The sequence below is a fragment of the Phoenix dactylifera genome, unplaced genomic scaffold (genome assembly GCF_009389715.1).
Source record: "Phoenix dactylifera cultivar Barhee BC4 unplaced genomic scaffold, palm_55x_up_171113_PBpolish2nd_filt_p 000298F, whole genome shotgun sequence".
Taxonomy (NCBI): Eukaryota; Viridiplantae; Streptophyta; class Magnoliopsida; order Arecales; family Arecaceae; genus Phoenix; species Phoenix dactylifera.
Window position 1 is genome coordinate 374,521 of NW_024067775.1, and position 22,758 is coordinate 397,278.

The 22,758-nt window shown below is 41.0% G+C and overlaps 4 protein-coding genes across 4 annotated transcripts; 2 read left to right on the plus strand and 2 right to left on the minus strand.

Annotated features, from left to right (window-relative positions):
* The first annotated feature begins 2,248 nt into the window (after nucleotides 1–2,248).
* LOC103706341 (PI-PLC X-box domain-containing protein DDB_G0293730) lies at nucleotides 2,249–3,541 on the plus strand. The gene has a single exon (XM_008790400.4). The coding sequence runs from the start codon at nucleotides 2,309–2,311 to the stop codon at nucleotides 3,263–3,265; it is 957 nt and encodes a 318-aa protein (XP_008788622.1). The 5' UTR covers nucleotides 2,249–2,308; the 3' UTR covers nucleotides 3,266–3,541.
* A 7,519-nt stretch (nucleotides 3,542–11,060) lies between these two features.
* Nucleotides 11,061–11,696, plus strand: LOC103706422 (RING-H2 finger protein ATL64-like). Its single transcript, XM_008790517.1, has one exon. It carries the CDS (start codon nucleotides 11,061–11,063, stop codon nucleotides 11,694–11,696), a length of 636 nt encoding a protein of 211 aa, XP_008788739.1.
* A 548-nt stretch (nucleotides 11,697–12,244) lies between these two features.
* Nucleotides 12,245–18,387, minus strand: LOC103706342 (U6 small nuclear RNA (adenine-(43)-N(6))-methyltransferase). Its single transcript, XM_008790401.4, has 8 exons — nucleotides 17,922–18,387; nucleotides 17,378–17,583; nucleotides 16,826–17,255; nucleotides 16,540–16,747; nucleotides 15,875–15,982; nucleotides 15,632–15,769; nucleotides 15,478–15,547; nucleotides 12,245–12,745 (listed from the first exon to the last, which is right to left on the minus strand). Exons 1-8 carry the CDS (start codon nucleotides 18,146–18,148, stop codon nucleotides 12,669–12,671), a joined length of 1,464 nt encoding a protein of 487 aa, XP_008788623.2. The 5' UTR covers nucleotides 18,149–18,387; the 3' UTR covers nucleotides 12,245–12,668.
* A 2,032-nt stretch (nucleotides 18,388–20,419) lies between these two features.
* LOC103706423 (RNA polymerase II degradation factor 1-like) lies at nucleotides 20,420–22,719 on the minus strand. The gene has a single exon (XM_008790518.2). The coding sequence runs from the start codon at nucleotides 21,489–21,491 to the stop codon at nucleotides 20,490–20,492; it is 1,002 nt and encodes a 333-aa protein (XP_008788740.2). The 5' UTR covers nucleotides 21,492–22,719; the 3' UTR covers nucleotides 20,420–20,489.
* Nucleotides 22,720–22,758: the final 39 nt, after the last annotated feature.

Here is a 22,758-nt window from a genome sequence, read left to right on the forward strand (position 1 = left end):
ATTTATTTACTTTGATCGCTGAGATTTATGTAGCATGTCCAGGGTCCTCACAGGGCAGCAAGGCAACCCTGGTTGGACCGAATTAGGTCTAGGCAAACCCAACTTATCATACAACTCATGTTGTAATCCACTTTTGTACATAAATCCACTTTTATACATAATTGCAGCAACAAACTCGGGTGGAATACCTTCCTCCCATTCCAATCAAAAAACAAAAGATATGATTCTGGTTTTGTTTTATATTTTAAATTTTGTTTCATTAGTTATGTTTCTCTTAGAAAAAACATTGTGTTTCTTTAGTGTTTATGCCTCTCTAGTTCTTTCTATCTTCCTATTTGTTTTGAGGAAAAGAACCGAATAGACCACAATCATGAAGGATGTCTTCATATTTCTATAATATTTGCAGTTTGATTATGTAACTCTAAAATGGTTTATTTTCTTTTAAAAATATTTTTAAAGGTAAAAAAAATGGAGAAACTAATAGAATGCATTCATTTTTACTTTACCCATTTTTTCTTATTGAGGAGAATAAATGAATGCTTTAATTAGTGCAAGAGTACTTTTTATCTAGCAGAGTTGCAGGAATTGTGTACTTGAGACAATTAGAAAGAAGATGGAGGAAAAGAAAGAAACAAAGAAGACCAATGAAATTGAAAAGATCATATGTAAATGAAGATGATGAGTTTCTATATAATTTTAATTTTCTAGACCACCCTTAAATTATTTTGAAATATAAAGATGAGGTTGGGGACTTCCTGAACTAGTTTTCTCCAACTAATACATTACTAATCTAATTTTAGACCAAGTACTAGCTTTCCAAGTGCTGATCATTCTCAAGCTCAAGACACAGAAACTAGTCAACTAGGTATTGAGTGGCAAAAAGGTTTTTTTTCGAGAAAGAGTGGCAAACAATATTGAACCTTAAGCCATCACTGCTAGATCTCGTGAATATAAACAAGACTAGTGTGAGCTTTCTCTTTTCAAGTTGCCCTTTAATAGGAACATATTTTCTGACCTACAAAACATGTTAGGGCAGCAATGCATTTCAGCTATTGCCTGACTATTATTCCTAACTGTGTGGGCTCCAAATCTTCCGCAATCTTAGCTGTGGAAAATTTCTACAATCATGCCATCTTTGATAGATCAAAAAGGAATTCAATGAAATCATTTTAAAAATTAATCTTAAAATTTTTATTGAATCTAAAATCAAATATCTTGGTACATCGCATGGGAGAGTCAAATTTGCACAGTCAAATGTATATTTTACTTTTTAGGGACCTTTTATAAGTAGAATCGTTGAGAGTTTAACAGGCATAAGTAGTTTCGAGAGCATCATCTCTAAAAAAACTTTAGTATATCTAAGAGGCTGTCCTGCTAGTTTCAAAAAAAAAAAAGGTAAATAAAAAAATTGCAAAGATAATGTTGGATTAAGCAGCTCGTGACCTTTTGTTTCTTCCACTATTATTTTCTAAATTTCGTTTAAAAATTAAATAACCTTATCCTTACTTGATATAATATATAAACCCCATGTTATAAACTATTAAAACATCAAAAAAAAAAAAAAAAAAATCCAAGCCCAACCCTAGGCTTTTTAAGGGAAAATAAACACCATTCTCCATTGCCATGCCTGATGAAGAGTATGCTATTGTATACCAAACTCCAATATTCCCATGAATTGCACCAATGTACTTATGCCATATAGCATCAAATATTACTTTTGATGCCATGTTGGGGTTCCATAGCATCACCTAGCCAACAAAGACATAACATGCATAGAATTCACAACCTGTCCGAAACCAAGCAGCTCACCATCCCTTCCACCACCCTGCCGTGCATGGCCGTCGGTTCCACACCTGAGCTTGGATAAATATAGATCCGGTAGCAGCCAATCCGGATAGCAGTCAAAAGGAATCATCGATTCCAAACCTAATCCAAACTAAACTAGAATCCAGACCTCATAGCAACCAAGCTAGAATAGAAGAACTAATAAGAGATATCCACGAACAGCCAAACACGTCACCTCTCTCTCCAAACGACACCAACCCCACCTCTCTCTTTCTCATCCCCACCAAATTCCAATCATACCGAGAAAAAAAAAAAAAATCTTGCCGGCCCACCACCACCAAACCACCAAATATCACGACGACAGCATCATTGTATTAACCAAAGACTCGAAGAAAAACCCAAACAATAAAAAAGAAAACTAAAGATTAACCTCATCCATGCTTTATATATACCAAAACTCTCCTGAAGCTAACAATGCTCTCTCCTTTCCAACCCCCACAGCCATCCCCCACACCCCCCTACGATGGGCTCCCAGCTCTCCAAGCAAGTCGAGCGCCGGAAGTCCATCGCCGCCGAGAAGAAAATACTCGCCGACCTCCTCGACTCCTCCGGCGACCAGTTCCCCGGCTCCGACTACCGCCCTCCCGAACGCAAGGCCTGGATGTCGGCCCTCGGCCCCGAGCGCCTCCGCGTCAACCAGATAGTCTGGCCCGGCACCCACGACTCGGCCACCGACAAGATCGGCGTCCGCTTCGTCTCCCGCCCCTTCGCCCAGTGCCAGTCCTGCTCCATCTACCGCCAGCTCGCCGCCGGCGCCCGCGTACTCGACGTCCGTGTCCAGCAGGACCGCCGCGTCTGCCACGGCGTCCTCACCACCTACTCCGTCGACGTCGTCATTGACCACGTCAAACGCTTCCTCTCGGAAACCCAACATGAGATCATCATCCTCGAGGTCCGCACCGAGTTCGGCCACGACGACCCGCCGGACTTCGACAGGTACCTCGTCGACCAGCTCGGCGGCCACCTGATCCACCAGGACGACGCCGTCTTCAGCAAAACCGTCGCCGAATTGCTTCCGGGGAGAATTATATGCGTGTGGAAGCCAACGAAGTCGCCGGCGCCGAAGCGTGGGGACCCGCTCTGGAGCAGTGGATATTTGAAGGACAATTGGATCGATACGGATCTGCCGAACACCAAGTTCGAGAGCAATATGAAGCATTTGAGCGAGCAGCAGCCGGTGACGGTGAGGAAGTATTTTTATCGGGTGGAGAACACGGCGACGCCGCAGGCGGACAATCCGGTGGTGTGCGTGAGGCCGGTGACGAAGAGGATTCATGGCTATGCGAGGCTGTTCATATCGCAGGCGTTCAAGAGGGGGTTCGCTGATAGGTTGCAGGTCCTCTCCACGGATTTTATTGATGGGGATTTTGTGGATGCTTGTGCGGGGATGACCCATGCAAGAATAGAAGGCAAGGCTTGAAAGAATTTTCTTTTCCTTTTTTTTCCAACAAAAAAAGGGAGAGAACTTGATTGGTAAGATGGCGTGGTTTTTTTTTTTTTATTTGTTATTATTATTGTAAATTGTGGGGGTTATTAGATGTTCTATATATTATTCATATGAATTAGGTTGTGATCGTTTCCTCAGTCATGAGTTTTTTTTTTCTTGGTGGAGGGGTTTATCTTTCCATGGTTATTAAAAATTTATCCAATGATAAATCTGTTTTCCTAAAAGAAAATGGGAAAAAAGGTTTAGAAATCAGTGAAGGAAATCGAATTCGGTGCAACTAATTAGGTGCTTGCGCGTTTCTTCCTGTTTTTTTCGTTTTTCCTGAGAAAATTACTCATATTACACTAGGTTTCAGCCCCCTAAAACAATAAGGTGTTTTCAGGTTATGCCATACTAATTCTGTCCGAGTTATATAATTTCTTTTTGAGCTCATGTCGTTACCACTCAAAAACTCGTTCACTATGTCCTACATGGCAGCTTTCGACTTTCCTCCAATCTTTTTATTTTCTAGATCTTTTTAAGTTTCGCTTAACATATCTAAGAGCATTCTCTCTATTGGTAGGCACAGCATGTGTTCATGGCCCTTCTATCTGCAAGATTTAATTCAGCAAACATCGTTTCTCTCATGCCACTTTGCTCATGAAATTGGCAGGGTAATACCAAATATATTATGATTCTGACAGTGTGGGGAGAATGTGATATCATAGAAATAAGATTAAAACATATTGCAGATGCAAAAGAATGGGTCATTGTGTGAGCAACTTGATAGAAGCAACCTAGATCTCGATGCTGCCCATAGAAACGCTTGGGTCAACTGAAATATGTAAGAGCTAACTAATACGTGGTACAAAAACAAAACGCATGACTTTAAATAACCAGAACGATGGGGGGTTAGCCTTGTTTTGTCAAGTGATTGTCGTTAGTCTTCTTTAAATAACCACAACGACAGCCAGAACCAGAACCAACCACGTTTCTCTCATTTATTCAAGTCAGCCTCATTCATTTTCCACCATTCACATCTATGCAGGCCATTCATCTTGCTCATATCCACAAGGAAAATGCTCGAGTTAAACTCCAAAAAAAGCTTCTGGCAACATGTATCTTTGTTTTGGTAAACCAGGAGAGCTTGTTGCCACAGATTGGATCTATCTTCTTGAATATGACTTACTATTTTAGGAAGGGTGTTATCCGGGTTATGTATGTGATCATATATTTGCATGATAAGGTTGGTGGAGTAAAGGCTCTGTTTGGTTGTCAATAAATGTTGACAGATCACCAAATCCTTGAATAATCAAGGGAAAGCTTAGCTAATTTAGGGTGTTCAGCATAATGGAAAGGGATTATACTATTGGCGGTATCTTCATTTCAGCCCTATGTCAAGTCATATATCAAAGATTTAAGATTCTAGAAATTTTGAATTTTAAATTTTAAATTCTGAAATTTCTAAAATTATGGAACTCTGATATATATCGCTTGATATGAGGCTGAGATAAAGATATTATCAAGATATACAATTTGCTTTTGCCCACTTGTTATTTTCTAATTACCATTTGCTTTGTTCTTTGGACCACAAGCAGAAGGTAGTGTAGCATAATCATTTGTCACGGTGGCATTTTCGTTTACTTTTACAATATACATTAGAAAAGAAAGCATATGTTATGTCCATAGGGAAGAAAGGATGGCTGGTAAATTTCTTCATTTTTTCTATGGCCCCAAGAAAATGATATTGGAAGTGTTCGTATGGGAGAAATATGAGTAACCTGGCTATATCACAGCATATGAGATGAGAGGCGTAAGTGGGCCTCCTGATGCGGTTGAAGTTTTCAAAGGTTGAGGAACAGGATCTAGTTTATAAGAAGCTGATTCAAGAGATCCAACCAAGCGCATGCGAGGGTGAGGAGCTGGGGGGATGAAATCCACATGTTAAACAACAGGAATCTGGCAATTATTGGAGTTTGGTGGGATGTCTTCTATCATTTATTTGAGCACGTCCGGCAAGACAGGACATGTCCTGCTCCCACCACCACTCTAATTTTCTACCGGTCAGCCCTCAAGAGGCCCGAGGCATCTTACCCTTTAGGTTATGTTGAAAGCGCCATCTATCCTAAAAGTAATAGGGTTAAATGGGTAGCAAGACGGATCATCCTATTTCGACATAGAGTCTCCCAATTCCGGCAAGAATAGATCTCAGTTGAGCAAGCCCAAGAGGCTTTCTCGACCGTAGGCATACCTTGGACCCGCCAAGAGCCAGGCAGACCAGAACCAACTTCAGCCCACCATAGGCCAAAACCGATCTCAGCCAGAATCGATCTCGGCCAGAGCCAACCTCGGATCCTACCGAAGACCGAACCGACCTCGGACCCCGCTAAGGACCGAGCCGACCTCGCCAAGTACATGCCAAGGGCTATACTCTGCTACACCTACCAGAAACCATACCTTACCATACTGGCCAAGGGCTATACCCTGCCATACCTGCTAAGGGCCATACCACTGCTACACGTGCCAGGAGCCATACCCTACCACACCTGGCCAAAACCATCCCCACCCATGATGAGGATGAAATATACGGCGGCCATCTGGTCGCCCTTGTAAGGGCTATAAATAAGTCACATCAGCAACACTCGGGGACTTTTCTTCTTTCCTACCAAAAAAGACTCTCTACAAAAATTCTACTAACTTAATCATGAACGGTGATGAATGCTTTGTGCAAATCCTCAGAAGCATAGGAGGTGGCTCCCCTTGGCTTCCTCTGGCGTGGTCACCCTAAGTAATATTACACTGCATTTAATATGCATTTTTAAATCCCTCCATTTAATATGCATTGTGCAATGCTCATTTGTCAGTATATCGCATAATAAACCAATATACCATAATTGACATAATATTACAATATTTGTTACTTGATAATTATAATTTCTAATAAAATAATATTCTTATGAAATACTTACTATATCATTTTTAATTTTATATCATAATTATCAATAATTAACTCATAGTGAATATATTATTTGTTGCTATTTTATATTATAAATACGACTAATTTGACTGTTTTAAAGATATCATTTATTAGCATCCTCATGGGAAAGGTCATTCATGCCATGTAAGAGCCGAATCACCATTCCTTCAATTGAAAGAATGATGATTCCAAAGAAAACGTGATTCCTAAGTTTATTGTCACACCAAATGTCGGAATGGGATAAAACTAGAATTCTCGTTCCCTTCTGGCACTCATTCCAGCAAACCAAATGTAGTATAGAAGTGTTATATTTATACCCAAACTTCTAGATTTCCCCAATTGGAGACGAATTTTACATCCGGCTCGACACCAGCCTTACAATATCATGGACCACTTAAAACGAGGACCAGGTTACCTGGACTAGCTAAGGAGCACAAATCTGGGACTAAAAAACTGCGAAGAAAGCATTGAAATATGATATAGCAAGAACTTTGCCATTTGAGGAAATATGATTACGTTTTAAAGATTTGGAAATGCTGCATAAGCTGATTAATCATTATTAAGGGGTGAGGTTATGATATACACCAGGTGTAAAGAAAGAACTTTACACCAACCATCAAATTTAATGTTAGTGGTTGAACAATTAGAATTTAAACAGTTGGATGTGAAGTAGAAGAATTAAAATATCTACTTATAAAGAGTCATATCTTTTGGAGACTTCTAGCTTATATATGAAGCCATCTTGAAATGTACAAATTATATTATTTGTTCCATTTCAACTATATACTTCAGATGATTGGATGCATATGTTAAGAATCCAAAAATACATGAGGTACTGTTGCCGCTGAGATCTGGTCCGACCTAGGTGCCGAGCTGACAAGATCACGGGAGAAGTCGGCCTATTTATTGTCTCGAACGGAGAAGTTAGCTTAAAAGCCGCTACACATGTCTAAGGCAAAAGGGATGGAGAAGGCTGTGCTCAGGTGGTGGCTTTGACTAGATCCGACCTAAACCAACCCAAATAAAGAAAGTCTACTTGCTGGAGAGTGTCAAATGGTGGGCCTTTCAATGCCTAAGTCAAATTCAACTCTTAGGAAACAATGGAGGTATTATGACGGAGGCAGAATAACAATGTAATGAGGACGAGAAAGAGTATCTAGTGGACTTAGAGATGTTAGAAAACTTATTTGGAGGATTCTCCAAACATTCTCCAGACTTGGTTTGCATATATAGACAAGGGCCAGCACCCATTACCAAGCAATTCAAGCATGTGTGCTAGCTGTTTTGATAACAGAACTTGCATCTCGCCCGAGAATTACTCCTCCGCATCTTGCCTGCATGGATCGTTCGCACATTGCGCAGTTCAGAAAACTATATGGGATCATGACCGAGTTGTTGTCAACTAAGGAAAGAGTTTGAAATTTGAATGATCCTTCCACCTCTGGGCTGCCCATGTGGCGAGCTCATGTTGGTTGTTTTATAGCTACATCATGAGCTCCTATTGGACAGTCTGCCACAACAACAATCATCAGTTCTGAAGCATATCATATACTCTTTTTTTTTTTGGTAGAAAGTACTTTAAAAATTCAAGATGGCATCTAACAATTTAGATTTTCATTTTTCAACTACTAACATTTTGAATTTGGTGGTACATAAAAGTCCTTTTGTCGTTCTCTAGTTCTCTTAACTTTTTAAGGGTTAAATTGGGGAAAGCTTGTTTCTTCTTTGTGTGTGTGTGTGTAACGGCGTCTCACTACATGCGGACATCCTGAATGGCCACAGTGCAAAATACGCTCTAGTGCCAATGGCACATGCTCCAATGCCCCCATGTGAAGGCGCTCGTATGGTGTGCTGCAAAGGAGGCGACTCAGTCCGCCACACTGTTCGCCTTCCGAAAGACATGCATGGCACCGAAAGAATTACACTCCTCCAGCAGACGGCAAATGTCATGGATCAGAGAATGTAGATCTGTCCTGACGCGCCCGCTCTGAATCTAATTGATCACTATAGCCAAATCATCCTCAAGGAAGATCCGCCTCGCGCCCAGATACACTCTAGCATGAACGAGGCCTCCCAGGGAAAGCTTGTTTCTCGGTCATGACGAATTCATATATTCTGCAACCATTACGATGAAAGGGAAATTAACGATCAGTCCATCCTTGATCCGAACGATGACAATGAAAAATAGAACCACGGGGTGGGCAAGCTTGAGCTGGGACATGACGGAGTTGATACTTTCCGACCTCCCCCTCTCCTCGATAGTCCGGATCGGCATGCTGTACGTCAGTGGCGGGAGGTGGTGACTGACCCTGCCTTCGCTGCCCGCGCCGCCACCACCCACCGTCGGCGGCCATGGTTCTTCCTCTATTGCCAGAACAACATCGTTCTCCACAAGAACCAGGCTTTCAACTTCGACCCAAATGTTGGAGAATGGGTCGCCCTTGCAACTCTCCGTCGACGTTGCCCATGTCGACTGCTTCTCCAGCGCCGACCTCTGCAATAGCCTCATCATACAGTCTGAAACAATTGAAAATAAATTTCCCTCTATCGGTTTTGATTGCTTTTCTAGCTCGGCCAAGTCAGGACTAGTTTACTTTGCTCTAAGAACTTGGTTGGGTTTCACCAGGTCATTGTCGGGTCAGTTTTTTCATGCCACCAATGCAAGAATCAGCAAATGAGTTAAACATCTGCCTAATGATATCTACCAAATTCATAGGTCTATATTAATCTACTCTTTGGGCCAGTTTGCAGTCCATTTTAAACCATACCGACTTAGCCCCCGGCATCTGTCTCACCTGCGTCAACTCCGTCATGCATTCCCATATTCACGCATGCATGGCATGCTCTGTTTAGCCCAGCTAGAATGAAAAACTAGGTTATAATATCCATAAGCTCGACCTGAAATAGATAAGACAATGGTTGTCGCTCCATGCAAGTCATGCATTGCAAACAAGAGAGAGAGAGAGAGAGAGAGAGAGAGAGAGAGAGAGAGAGAGAGAGAGACGGTGCCTTGTTTGCAGCCATTTCCATCACGGTTCGCTATGTCATACAATGGGATACATGCATGGTGCTGCGCATTGGTTCAGTGGAGCTTGATCCCGAGGTGAGGATACAAGGGATGGCATTGGTCCATCCCTACTTCATGGGGAGAGGCTCGTTTCCTTCAGAGTTGGTGGATAAGGAATCGAAGAAGAAGATGGATAAGATGTGGAAGTTGAGCACATGATGATACAATTTTTTTTTTTTTTTGAGCGGATGGGGGGTGGATGGAGAAAGGGAGAGTTGGAATTTCAGAGTAGGGAGGAATGGAATAGAGACCGCATGTTAAAGAAGCGAGAGTCCTGTGGAGGCAATTACACAAACAGTCGTGGATGGAAGCTTTTTATTGCAGTGGATGGACCGGCAATTAAATTCCCTGGATGATTAAATGAACCTGACTTTGGTACATGCGAGGCGTTGTTCCATATAACATATAAGGCTAGCTCTATCATATTATTGTACAATGCGTCACAGGAGACTGGATCTCTTCGACTCGGAAATCCAATGAAGAATATGAGTATATTCGAACTCCAGGAGCCAAAACTATAAATGGCGGACTGGCGACGGCCATTCTGTTAGAAAAAAAAAAATTTTAATTTTCCATGCGCGCTCGCGCGTCTTGGGCCATGCTCGACGCACGGCCCATGCGCGCCTCGCAGGCGCTCGCCTGCTCATGCTCGCCGCTCGCGGGCGCGCGCTGGCGCCCTCCACAGGCTGACCGTGTTAGCGGAAGGCGTGGACGCGTCCGCGGATTGCCCCTTGCTGCCTTTTTGAGCCACCGAGATGTTGGCCCAAGGGGCCTGTAGAACTCCTCCATTTTCTCGTCTCTTGGTGACGAAAGAAAAAGAAAAAAAGAAATTCTAGAAAAATTCTGAAAAAAAAATTGCTCTTCCTCCTCTTAGCCACTTTCTGATTTTTATTTTTGCGTCTTCATTCAGCAAAGTTCTATTTTCTTTTTATTTCTTTCTTTGCTGAATCTGCAAGTCCGATCGGATTTATGTTGGCTTCTTCCGGGAGGCACCGAAGAGAAAGCTTTGACTCGTCATATCTCTGAGGAAGATTGTTGGAAGACTCGTACGTGGGGACAAATACTTATTTGGGATAGTGTCTACACGTTTTGACCTGTCTTCATTCAGGCTATCTCTATTTACTTTTATTTCAAATTTAATATTAGTAGATATGTAAGATTTACTCTTTATGATTTAAATTTATTACATCCTTTATAGAATAGTTTTTTTTGCTAAAATAAATTTTTTTTGATGCTAAAGAAAATATATATTATTCTTTTTAAGATTGTTTTATTAATTATTATTATAATTTTATTTACTTATTTAGATGATATATCCTTTTAAGATTGTTCTATTAATTATTGTTATAATTTTATTTACTTATTTAGATGATATATCGCTAACACATTTATGATACCATTTTTGGTATAATTCTACTTTTGGGATGCATTAATCTTCCAAAAACCAATACCATTCGATTTAACGATTTTAACGTCCCCGCATCGGGTGGATGGAGGATGGATCTACAAGAGTTATAAGCATGCCAAACTGAGGAGAGCCTTGCAATCCCCGCGGAGATATTCTCTCTCTCTTTCTAAATCTCCGAATCTCTTTGTCATCTCATACGAGGTTTCCATGTCGTTGCCCCCTTTCCCATACCATAAAAGCCTTTCGCAATCCATTATCCGCGTCGGGCCTGGATGCTCCTCGTTACACCTCTCCCTTGTTTCCGTTCCCAAAAGAAACAAAGGGAAAAAACTCCACCATGAACTCATTTCACGAACATTCTCGCCGCTACAGTCCCCGGACTCCGCTCCCCTTGTCGCCGTCGGATACAGACGGCCACATCCAACTCGAGAAAACCCTCAGCATCGTCTTCGTCGCCGTCTTCTTCATCACCTTCGGCTACCTCATCCTCAAGCCCATCTACCGCTGCCTCGACCGCTGCCGCCGCCGCCGCCGCGATCTCCAGCCAACCACCAATTACCACAACGAAACCGTCGATATCGTCCCCGCCCGGTTCTCTGATGCTTATTTACGGGGCATCCCCGTGCGGGTGTTCGGCTCGGAATCATCTCCTTCTTCCGACAATAGTGGTGGCGGCGGCGGCGGCGGTTCGGAGGAGAAGGAGAGCTGCTCGGTGTGCTTGGCGGAGTACGTGGAAGGCGAGGAGACGCGCGTGCTGCCGCGGTGCAAGCACATGTTCCACAAGGCCTGCATCGATCAATGGCTGCTTACGAGGTCGCACCTCTGTCCGATATGTCGCGCCAGGGTGATCGAGCTCGACGTCCGCAGAGATCGCATCGAGAATTATCGTAACACGAGTCGCGACAGGGTGAGGCTGCATTTGGAGGCGCTGGTCAACATGGGTCCACTTCCTCGCGTCGCGCCTGTCTTCTAAATCGGATGTTGTTTTCCCTCTCTCTCTCTCTCTCTCTCTCTCTCTCTCTCGTTGCTTGTCCTAGGGACGTCAATGGTGCTGTTTGGTTGTAGAGGTCGTTGAATAGGCTGCAGCCAGACAACTTTGTTCGATCTAGGACATGAAAATTGAATAGCTTTTACGGCTATTCAGATTATATGATACAATCTTATACTACATAATGAATATATGATGGCAGAAAAAAGTTTGTTTTCTTTTTTCTTTTTTGTTTCATGTTTTGATGTTCATCAGCATGACCAGGCCATTAGTGGCACTTTAGAGTTTTTCGCTTGAGAATTTTTATCGTATACACCTGATCTTTGTTTTTCTTCATGTTAGAACATGGTTTGGTGTTTTCGGTAATGCATGAACTTTTGATGGTAGCGAGGGATTCTATGTGTTGGCTCGTTGGAATGCAGTTTGGAGTGAATCTCCATAAACCGAGAGGCATAAAAAGCAAAATTATGCCAAGAGAAAGAAAAGGTTTGAGATAAGAATTTAGCAGACCACCGACAGAACGAAATCATTGGTTGGTAAAGATATGGCACATCCATCGTTACCAAGAAGTTAAATGAATAGAGTATTAACAAGCAAAACAAACCAAAAAAGAAAAAAAGATTATCGAGGGAATACAAGGACTCGTTAAAAGCAAAACTTTATCTGTAGATTGAATAAACAGATGACGAAGCTTTCGATTCTGGATCGAGAATGCTTGAGCCTAAATTACGTCTGAATACTCCAAAAGAAATACATGGAGTCTGGCTGGTGAGCTCTCCCAGAGAGAAATCAATGAAGCAAATTATTTTGGGGATATTCATGTGATACAACTATGGGAGAGAAGATTAAAAGGGTTGAAGCATAGAGCTCCGATTACGTCTTATAGTTCCATGATGCATCTCTTCCTTTATAATCCTCTATAATGCAATGCCGCTTCCTTCTAATCATTTGCCGAAGCTAGCGTGCATGAGACTTGTTCAGAAATTCCTTCTTCAGGGCTTCCTCCAATTGCCAAAATAACGATGAGAATACTCCTGTAAAATAAGCAGCATGGTTCGTTGGCAAAGACAGTTTCTGATTGCAATAAATTAATGCAAGCAAATTCACCAAGTTTGATAATCATCTCTGTAACTATAAAGAATGAAAAGCATGACCAAGGTACGATATTTTGAGCACTGGCATTTTGTGCAGCTTTTATGATGCCAATTATGGCCCTAGCATTAGCATAATTAAGAATTAAAAAATAATAAAATTAAAACATAACAAATTTTCAAAAATATTTATGAACTTATTTACTTATTAGGAGAGGCAAAAGTAACAAACGGTAGCCAAAAAAAATCACCTCTAGCAATGATATATGATATCATTACTTTGTACAACATAAATAAATTGTTTTGAATTAGCCATAAATAATTCATAGATAAGCCATAATATCTGCATATAATCCAAGAAAAATTGAATAGTTTTGGATCAATTTATTTTTAGAGAATAATTCAGATAACCATTTGGTCAAGAGAAAAATCGAGAATAATATGAGAATCGTCCAATAATTGGGAGAATATTGGAACTAGGATGGGGACAAGATTTATAACAAATGCTCATAGGGAACATGAAATGAAATAAGGAGGATATGATGTATTAAGTGTCAGAATTTTCAATTACAATATAACATACATGTATTTTTGTGAGGGCTAAGAATGTAAGTTGCTCACAGTCACGAGAATTAAAATCACATTTGGCTCCAATGACCTGCTAATGTGGAGACGGGTACTTTTCTTGTCACTGTTGAACATGTATGATGTTTGGTCTTGGATGGTTATGATCATTTTCATTTTAACCTGAATACTGTGTCAAGAAGGAATGCCTTTTTTTCCCCTCTCAAGGGTCATCATAATGCTGGCCCTGTAAGAGGGCACTTTATCCGCTACCCACCACCCAGCTGCCTGCATACCCAAATTGGAACTAAAATCCCATTATAAGTGCCTAGGAGAGAGCTAGCAATCCTTATAAATTAGGACTTCCAAATTTCTATTTCCAACTCCACCATCCATTACCATTGATATGCCATATTCCCTTCCAAAGGTCCTCACAAGCACCACGAGTCCCACCCTGCTAACCCCATCCCAACACCCTCCTCCTCTCTCTCCCTTTCACCACACATAATAGAGATTTGTATCTTAAGCATATGTTATACATTCTTGCATGTGTTTGCTTACCAATGTTTCAGTACTAGACACAAAAAGTATTTTCACTAATGTCTCTAACTAATTACTCTGTATTTGTTTACCAATGATTCAGCTGCTTACACAACTGAAAGGCAGAATCAGATTACTCAGTATTTTCACTAATATCTCTGCTGCATTTGTTAATCTAAGTCAGACCTAAGAGTAGATTATAGCAATGCACCGTCCAAACCAATGATTTTCCAATAGGATTTTTTTGCATGGATACCCTTCTAGATATCGGATTTTGCATGAATACCCTTCCAAAATTGATATTTGCATGTATATCCTCGTAAAACTCTGTTACCGTACAAATGCCCGTAATATAACGGTTGTTCTAACGGTGTTAAGAAAAATCATATTTATATTAATTAAAAATAAAATAAAATTTTAAAATTATGCTATTGTCCTTGTCTTCTTCTTCTGCTATCGGAATCGCAATCTATTTGCATGTCTATCCATTAAGGATATTTTAGTCATTTTAATTTTAAACCGTTAATTTTTTAACGTCGTTAGATAGCATGGATACATATGCAAAAATAAAAATAAAAATAAAAAAAAGGGTAGAATTGCGAAACAAGTGTTTTACGAGGGTATACATGTAAATATCAATTTTAAAAGGCTATTCATGCAAAATCCAATATTTAGGAGGGTATTCATGCAAAAAATCCTTTCCAATATTATGCTCGCATGGGCCGGAATTATGTATACTGTTTGATTTAAAGATCCTTTGCTAGCATAGTACTCGGTTTTGAGCACAGTTGTTCCAACTATATTAAGCATGCAAAAGCCAGCTATCATAGCTTCCTTGAATGTTTAACAAAGCTTTAGATTTGCATGGAATGGTCATTGATTCTTAACAAGCTCCTGAGTAGGTATAAAAAATAAACAATCAAATAGTATCTTACCAAGTTTTAGTAGCAGAGATAATATACATAAAGCATAGAAAGGTGATAATGCAGCATTTTGAGATGGTTGGATAACAGAATAGCCCCCAAGAAAGAGATGGCTCTTGTTCCAAAAGAAATAGTCAACTTTGTATTGTCAGTATTAAATTTAATTGGTTTGCATATGCATGTCTCTGATCGATAAGATCGTAGCATGCACCAGAACCTTTTATAACTGTTTTATATTTCAATTTCTATGGACTGACTCAACTTATTCTCGCAGCTTATATTTTGCAACTACAAGGAAAGCAATACGTCAGCATTATATACTATTGCCATAAATTTAATGAAAGAAAATTAAAGGTTATTTTAATTAGAAAAATTGAAAGCTCTAAAGAAGTAAGGATGAAAAGAGAACATTTAAAGTTCTCCCATTCATCTGCTATATGCTGCCATGGTCAACACTAAAAGAGGAAGTAATATTACGGTGCAAAATAAATGACAAGAATCCTAAACCAGTAAGAATAAATCATTGGATGACAGGAACGTTCTAAATAGTGTTACCTCTAAGAACATTAACAGACAGCATTTAGACAATTTCCATGCTTAGGCCAAATATAAATACATCATGACAAAGGTATTTGAGTGCGTTTGAACCTGAAAGTGGACTTTCTTTGTGCAACATCAATCCTTTAACTAGAAGCGTGCCTGGAATTTGCTCAAATACCTACAAGAAGAATTATCATATAATTTTTGCAACATATTACACTGAAATAGCGAGTAGCTATCAAGGAAGCACAAGTAAACATACAGAGACACGGAAGGATAGCTCATTTAATGGACATTGCAAGTTGTTTGACCCATTCGATGTCAAACTAGCAACACTTCCACCAACATTATCAGAGCAATCTTTTAGTATTACACCAGTATGCCTATTTGATATCATGATCTGTGAAAATGTCATACTATCCAAGATTAGAAACAACTATATAATGTTCCTGACAAACACAAACACAAACATAAACAGCAGAGCACCAAAAGTCAGAGAGCTTACATTGACACAAAATGATGAAAAATCAGATTTGCAGAAGGCACCAATTGCCTGGAAAAAAGACTCCACTGATTTTAATATTTGAAAGGCACCAAATTGACGTTGAAGGCCCTTAAGCATCAAAAAGAAAGAAAAAGTTGAAGGTATCAGGAGATAGGATACTGTTCAAGATGCAGACATAACAACTTTCAGATCAATTCGAATTGAAACTTTTCCTTGCAGTTAGCAAATGTTAGCAGAACAAGAGTAGAAGTAAAAAAATTAGCACAGCTCAAAATCAATAGGTTTAAAGAAAACCAGTACAATTTTTTTCCCTTTTTTGGGGTAAAACAGAACATGCTTAGTGGAACATAAAGCACGAAAATCCCCAGTTTTGAAGTCTCTCAAACTTTCACATCATCTTCACATCTGGACCCTTATATGCGAAAGCATTAGTCTACAGGTGGAGTGGAGATACTTGACTAAATTCAGTTCACCTTATGTGCTTGCACCTTCTTTGATTCTCAATAATTTAATTTCTAGGGCATTATTAAGGTTGAGAAAGATGTGGAAACAAAATATTATAATCACCCGACAGTTGGTTTGACACAGCTACAGCCTTAAAGGGATAACAAACAGACAAAAGCAATCATCAAACTTAAAATAAAATGGCATGTGAGATGTCAAACCTCAAGCATGAACGAGAGATGATTCTTTGTTGGGATATTTGCCGCGATGAACTTTTTGCTTGGGGGCAGAAAAGACCATGCAAGACCCCATCGAGCTGTACGACCCTGGACAAACTCAGTAGTCTTGACTATTGAGGCCCCAACCTCATGGAGCTTTGACACTAAGAATTTCAAGTTTGCTTTTCTTCCAACCATTGATGTGAACCACCTAAACGAAATACCTTGCAAGTTATTTGCTGAAGAAATATAAGCAATTGCCAATATCATAAATAGGTTTCAACCTCACCGGAAAGAATGCTTCAGTGAAACACTATCTTCAATGATATGGGTGATAAAAGCTCGTTCACCACCAGGACAAACCATCTCCTCTGCGGTCCCTCCACAAGCAGTCTTTGGGTTTAGACCTGCCTCCTCTATGCTCTCAAAAAATGGAGGGTTGCACATGCAGAAGTCAAAATTTTCACCATCCTTGACAACACCTACAAGTATAGGTGGTTCGCAGAAGTCACCCTCTGTTGGATTTGGATCTAATGATTCTGCCTCCTCAGCAGCTGCAGTTGGATCGATAGTCACCTCACTATCAAACTTCTCTGAAGTTGGCTTCTTGTCATCGGAACACAATGCATCATTAGCATTTCGGATTTCAATCAGCTCCGACAGGTGGGGATTGCTCTCCACATTCTTTCTAGCCCACTCCAAGGCCACATCCGTCACATCTACAAGCAAAGTTGTGCAAATGTTGCTTACCATACTGCATTCGAGGAAACAACATAAAAATCAAATTCTTGGTGCTTAATGATTCATAGAAGAGTTTTAGATTAGGAAACTGGAAGCCCACCAGACCCAACAAAACTCCACCCCAGCAGTGATGCTCCAAGGAGTGGGTATATGCAATTGGCTCCAGTCCCAATATCAAACCCTCTAACTTTTCCGTCAGAATCATTTCTCGCCGGGATAAGCTTTGAGGACAGCAAGTCCTCAATCCAGTGGATGTAGTTCGATCTGTTTGGCACCGTAGGGCAGAGTTGCCCATCGGGAATCCACCTGAAATGTGTTCATTAAATCCATAGTAACTCAGAACCCTACTTTTCTCAGCATAACCTAAAGTTCCAAACTTTTCTTCTAAATTTATAAAATTAACCACAAATGTGACTAGAGACAACAAATAGAATAGCAAAAAAAGATCCAATTTTTTTTGCACAAAATTGATTCAAAAACAAACAGAAAAACAAAATTTGGGCAAATTACATGAAATCCATGGAAAAAAAATTAAGCATCTTTTTCCTACCTAAGGACCCAAAATTAGGGGGAAGAGAAGCAGAAAAATGGTTAAAGGGGAAAACCCACTAAAATGACACTAAATTAGGGAGAGGAAAAGCTACCAGTGGACACCGTGGTCGTGGAGGAGGAGGACGCGGGTGAGCTCGCGGGTGGCGTTAGAGTCGGTCCACTCGATGGTGGGGCGGCCGGAGCGGGAGGAGGAGAAGACGAAGGGGCGGAAGGAAGGGTAGAGGGAGGCGAGGAGTCCGAAATCCGGTGGTTTCTCCGAGTACCGGTTGCGAGGGTGGATCGCCGGCGACTCCGCCCGCCGCCTCTTCTTGCTCAGCATCTCCGACGAGAAAACCCTAGATTTCCTTTTAACCTTCCCGACCGTTAGTCCTCGCCGCCGCCTCCCTCCTCCCTCTCTTTTCGAACTGGGAAGGCAACGGCAGAGAGAAAACACGGAAGAATCGAAGCTTGATTCGGGCTTTCGAGGTTTCCAAGCCCTCCTCGCTCTTCCGCTCACCGCGCCGAGACGCTTGAAACCGCTCTACGAGGACGGAAGCGTAAACGAGGTGTATTGGATGGATGGTGATGATCTCACCCGTATGGTGACGCGAACAATTGGGGAGATGGGGTTGGTTTAGCCCACCCAACCGTCCGGATTAGTAAGAATCTCAATGATTTTACCAACTATATTAGTCTATTTAGATATTTTTATAAAATTAAACTAAAAATTTTATAAAATTTATGAATTAAACCATCCAAAGGCTAGAATCTGAACTAGATTTGGACACGCTCTCAGAAAATGCAACTTAGATGAACCAACAAATCTGATTCCTATAAAAATTTCAGCCATTATAAACTTCTCATAAGGTTTGTTTGGATGTTTCTAAAGTACTCAGTAATTCAGTAGTGTATCTCCTATAAATCCTCGTTTTCTTTCACATTACTTTGTTTTGAGGCATGCCGGCCTTCTTTTAAAAATATTATGATAATAAATTATTTAGATAATTTTATAGTAGTCAATTTTGATCAATGTAATGCCTGGATTGTTCTTATTTGTAATTCCTTGCATTATGGGAAATAGATGACCACAGCTCTTGTTCATCTTTTAAATCCTGAATCTAAATTTGATAATTTTTATATAAACCCAAAGCAAATATATTTTGATATATTGAAAAACTTATATATATAGATAGTACTTATATTGAAACCTTGTAATTATACACGTAAATTATCTTTAAATTAGTAGTTATTAATAGTGTATATTATAAGATATAGTAAACTGATATAACATAATATATGATAGTGTCGTTATAATATAAATAAAATATAAATATACTATTATAAATTATGATGACACATAATTAAATATTTTCAAATAATCCATATTAGAGCAAAATTCTCAATCAGATCGAGCAAAATGGTGCTTCTCCTTTTACCATTTGCACCATGGACACCAAACAATCATCACACAATTTCAGATATAGTAATTCAAATAATATGTAATTTCATTTATACAGTGTTTCTAGTTATCTACAACTACACATGCTCAGGAAGTATTAGGCCGCATAAATCATCCAAACTCAACACATAACTGAACTTCATTAACAAACCACACCGCCTACATTCTGAAAATTCGAAGCGTGAGATGCAAAGATCTGAAGCCAACCCGAGTTGATGACATCAGGATATTTTCGAGGAAGTTCCAAAAGATATCCTCATGAAGGAAAAAGATTTCTGTAGAACTACTTATCATATTTCAAGAAATATAAAATAAATAAACTTGACATATCTCAAAGAATATTTGTATCTTCTGTTTTAATATTTTGAGATATTTGCAATGCTTTATAAACATGCAAAGGTGACGTCGTCACCTATTACACAGTATGAGGATGCCACTAACGGCAATGCAATGGCTCTCTAAAACCTCTGCTACTAGTCCAAAGCTGCATCCTCTGTTACAGGATTTGTTGGCTTGGAAAAATACTTTTCATACTCTTCGGATTTCCCATTCGTATCGTGAGGCTAGCTGCTCATGATTATTTAGCAAACAATGCTAGGACGTCCGAATTTGTTATTCAAGCCCATCCATAGTTTGCTGCAATTTTATAGGCGGATGCTTTTTCAACTCACTTTTGAACGATGAGACTGAAACAAGGCATTTCTAAAATTTTGGTGAAAATTAGATTCTGTACTTTCCAGACCAGCTATATTTAAAGGTGGCAATTTATGATCCAATCCGAAAAGATAGGGGCATGCGCCTCTGAAGCACGACATGAGACCACGTCTTTATCAGTTGAGCCACCTACTGAACCTAAACCGTGTTAATAAATGTCTCATTTATACGCGATGATCATATGGATGGCTTTCAACATGAACACCAAAAGAATTTGCTAGTAATCCTGTCATTAAGCTATCTAAGATGCAAGTTTTCCGACTCCTTTAAAGCTGAACAGAGATGGCCACAAAGTTTGCAAATAACCTTAGTTTAAGTATTACTATCGGGATAAGAAAAACAAATCCGACTGTGATCAACATATAATAAAGCAGTGAGTACTCTTTTAAGACAATTTGCTACTTGGTAGCATTAGCATCCAACAGTAAGAACAAAAGGTAACAATATGTGATCGGATGGACGGCCAAATTAAGACGACCACAAGACAAGATTCCCCACCTTCATCTCCTCAAAAGAAGGTCCCATAAACCAACGAACTAACAAGACCCAGACCCATAACCCAGCTCTCGACTTCCCTCGAAGATCCACTGTCGTACCGATTATAATCCACGAGAGGGTGGACATCCGAACTCGAACCCAGTGGCTGATTCAACCCACCGAATCCCTGTGGCTGCTGCTGCTCAAACACTCCGTTAGGCTGCGAAGCTCCCACCGGTGGCTGCTGCTGCTGCATGGCAAACACCGCATTAGGCTGCGGGGCTCCCACCGGTGGCACTCCTCCTGGCTGCTGCTCCTCGTTCTGCGGCGGAGCTTCCACTGGCTGTTGCTGCTGCTGCTGCTGCTGGCCAACCACTCCATTAGTCTTAGGCGGCTGCTGCTGCTGCTGCTGTCCAAAGGGAGGATTGTTGTTTGTGCCGATGGGTTGAGAGAATGGCGGGGACTCCGGCGCCAGCCCCGGTGACCCCGGCAACCCGCACCCTTGGTTCGCCAGTGGGTCGTCCGACGCCCTCCAGAACAGCTCCCCCTCATTGTCTATAACCCGCATGTCCCCGTCGTCCACCAGGTCCAACCTCTCCGGGAAGCTCTCCCCCTTGCCGTCTTCGTCCCACACCGACTCGCTCCCGTCGAACACCTCGAGCCCTTCGTCGAAGAACACCAGCGAGCACGCTTTGGCGGTGCTCACCGGCGCGCACTCCGACTCCCACATGCTCTCTTCTGAGCTGGCGTCTTGGACCTGGATGTAGCAGAAGTCGTTGCCGAAGCCTCCGGCCGCCGGAGCGGTCTCGCGGCGGAGGAGGTAGGCGGTGTACTTGCCGGAAGGGGAGGTGAGGAAGGGATGCGTATTCTCCGCGGAGTGCGGGGGGATGGATGCGAGGATTTGCCGCTTTGTGGTTCTTTCGATGGTGCCTGAGGGGATGGTGGCAAATGAGAGCGAGCATAGGAGAGAAGAGATGGAGGCGTAGAGGAGGAAGAAAGTGAAGTGCTTAGTTTGGAGGGAAAACAACTCCATCTCTTGGTCGTTGAGGATTAGATGTACGAGGGAGTGAGTGAGTTGTGGAGAATGGAAGGAGGGGAGGGGTTTTAAGGGAGTTGGGAGTGAGGGGTCGGTGCAACTTGAAATGGAGCAGCAGATGGTGACGGGCACTTTACGTTCTTTTCCAATTATTAGAGGAGGTGAAGCCACCGTTCTTTTCCTTTATACGTAGCACACAAGTCAACCATAATTGGAGCTTTTAAGTCCCAACCGTTGTACTGGATTAGTGGCAAAGAAGTAGGGCCATGTTTATTTAAAAGATTGGGTTCCGGAGATTAGGAGTTGGCTTTACTTGTTTGTAGTCCTGCATACAATTCTAGTTCTAGATGCCAAACGTTTGGAAAATATTAATCGAAGATTTTGTTTAATATATGTGTTCATTCTTCTTTCATTGCGGGGTTCTCTGTTCAAATATTATTCTAATGAGGTGTTACCAGTCTAACCAATGCATCAAGAGCTAATCCACCTTCTATGGTGACACCAGGTGGTGGTTTGCTACAGGAAAGCTTTCGACAATGGTGACACTCCAGATATAGTCGACCCCATCCAAGATCTTAGGATGGGAACCATGGCTAGAATTTCAACGCTTGCTTTTGTATACTAGATGACAAGTGCTATGGCCTAATGGAGACGATGAGGCATGCCATGGTATATGTGGGTTGGGTTCTCACCGAACTGAACCCAATCAAGCTAAGTTGAGGTCAAAATCTTGACTCAGTTACTCTCATAGTGGCTTGATCGAGTTAAGATTTTACCCACTTAGAGCCAGCTATTTTGTACCCAGGAGCCTTCTAAAACATGCAAGTCTTGCTAAAAAGATTTTAATCTTTTGCAAGGCCTTCCACTTTTTCATATGTCCCGATAAGATAGTTGCAAGAAAAATTATATCCTATACCATATGCACCATGTAACAGTACAGCATGCTAATCATAGATGCTCATTCATGTGAGCCTCATTTATCAAACGCTCATCTCGGTGCACTGCCACAACAAAAAAAACATCTATAGTTGGCATGGTGCATATGGTGCAGAATACAATTCCTCTAATTGCAGACAAATAATTATAGACTAGTTTCATATCAATGGGATAGCAATACAGAGGGAGAGGAAAGTGGAAAGCAAGGCCTAGTGCTCTGTTTATGCAGATGATCTAATATGATTCCATAATCATGGTCTCAATCTCCCTCTCTGTTAGTTGAAATTATCTTATATCATAGATGACATTATTTTTATCTTTTGTCATG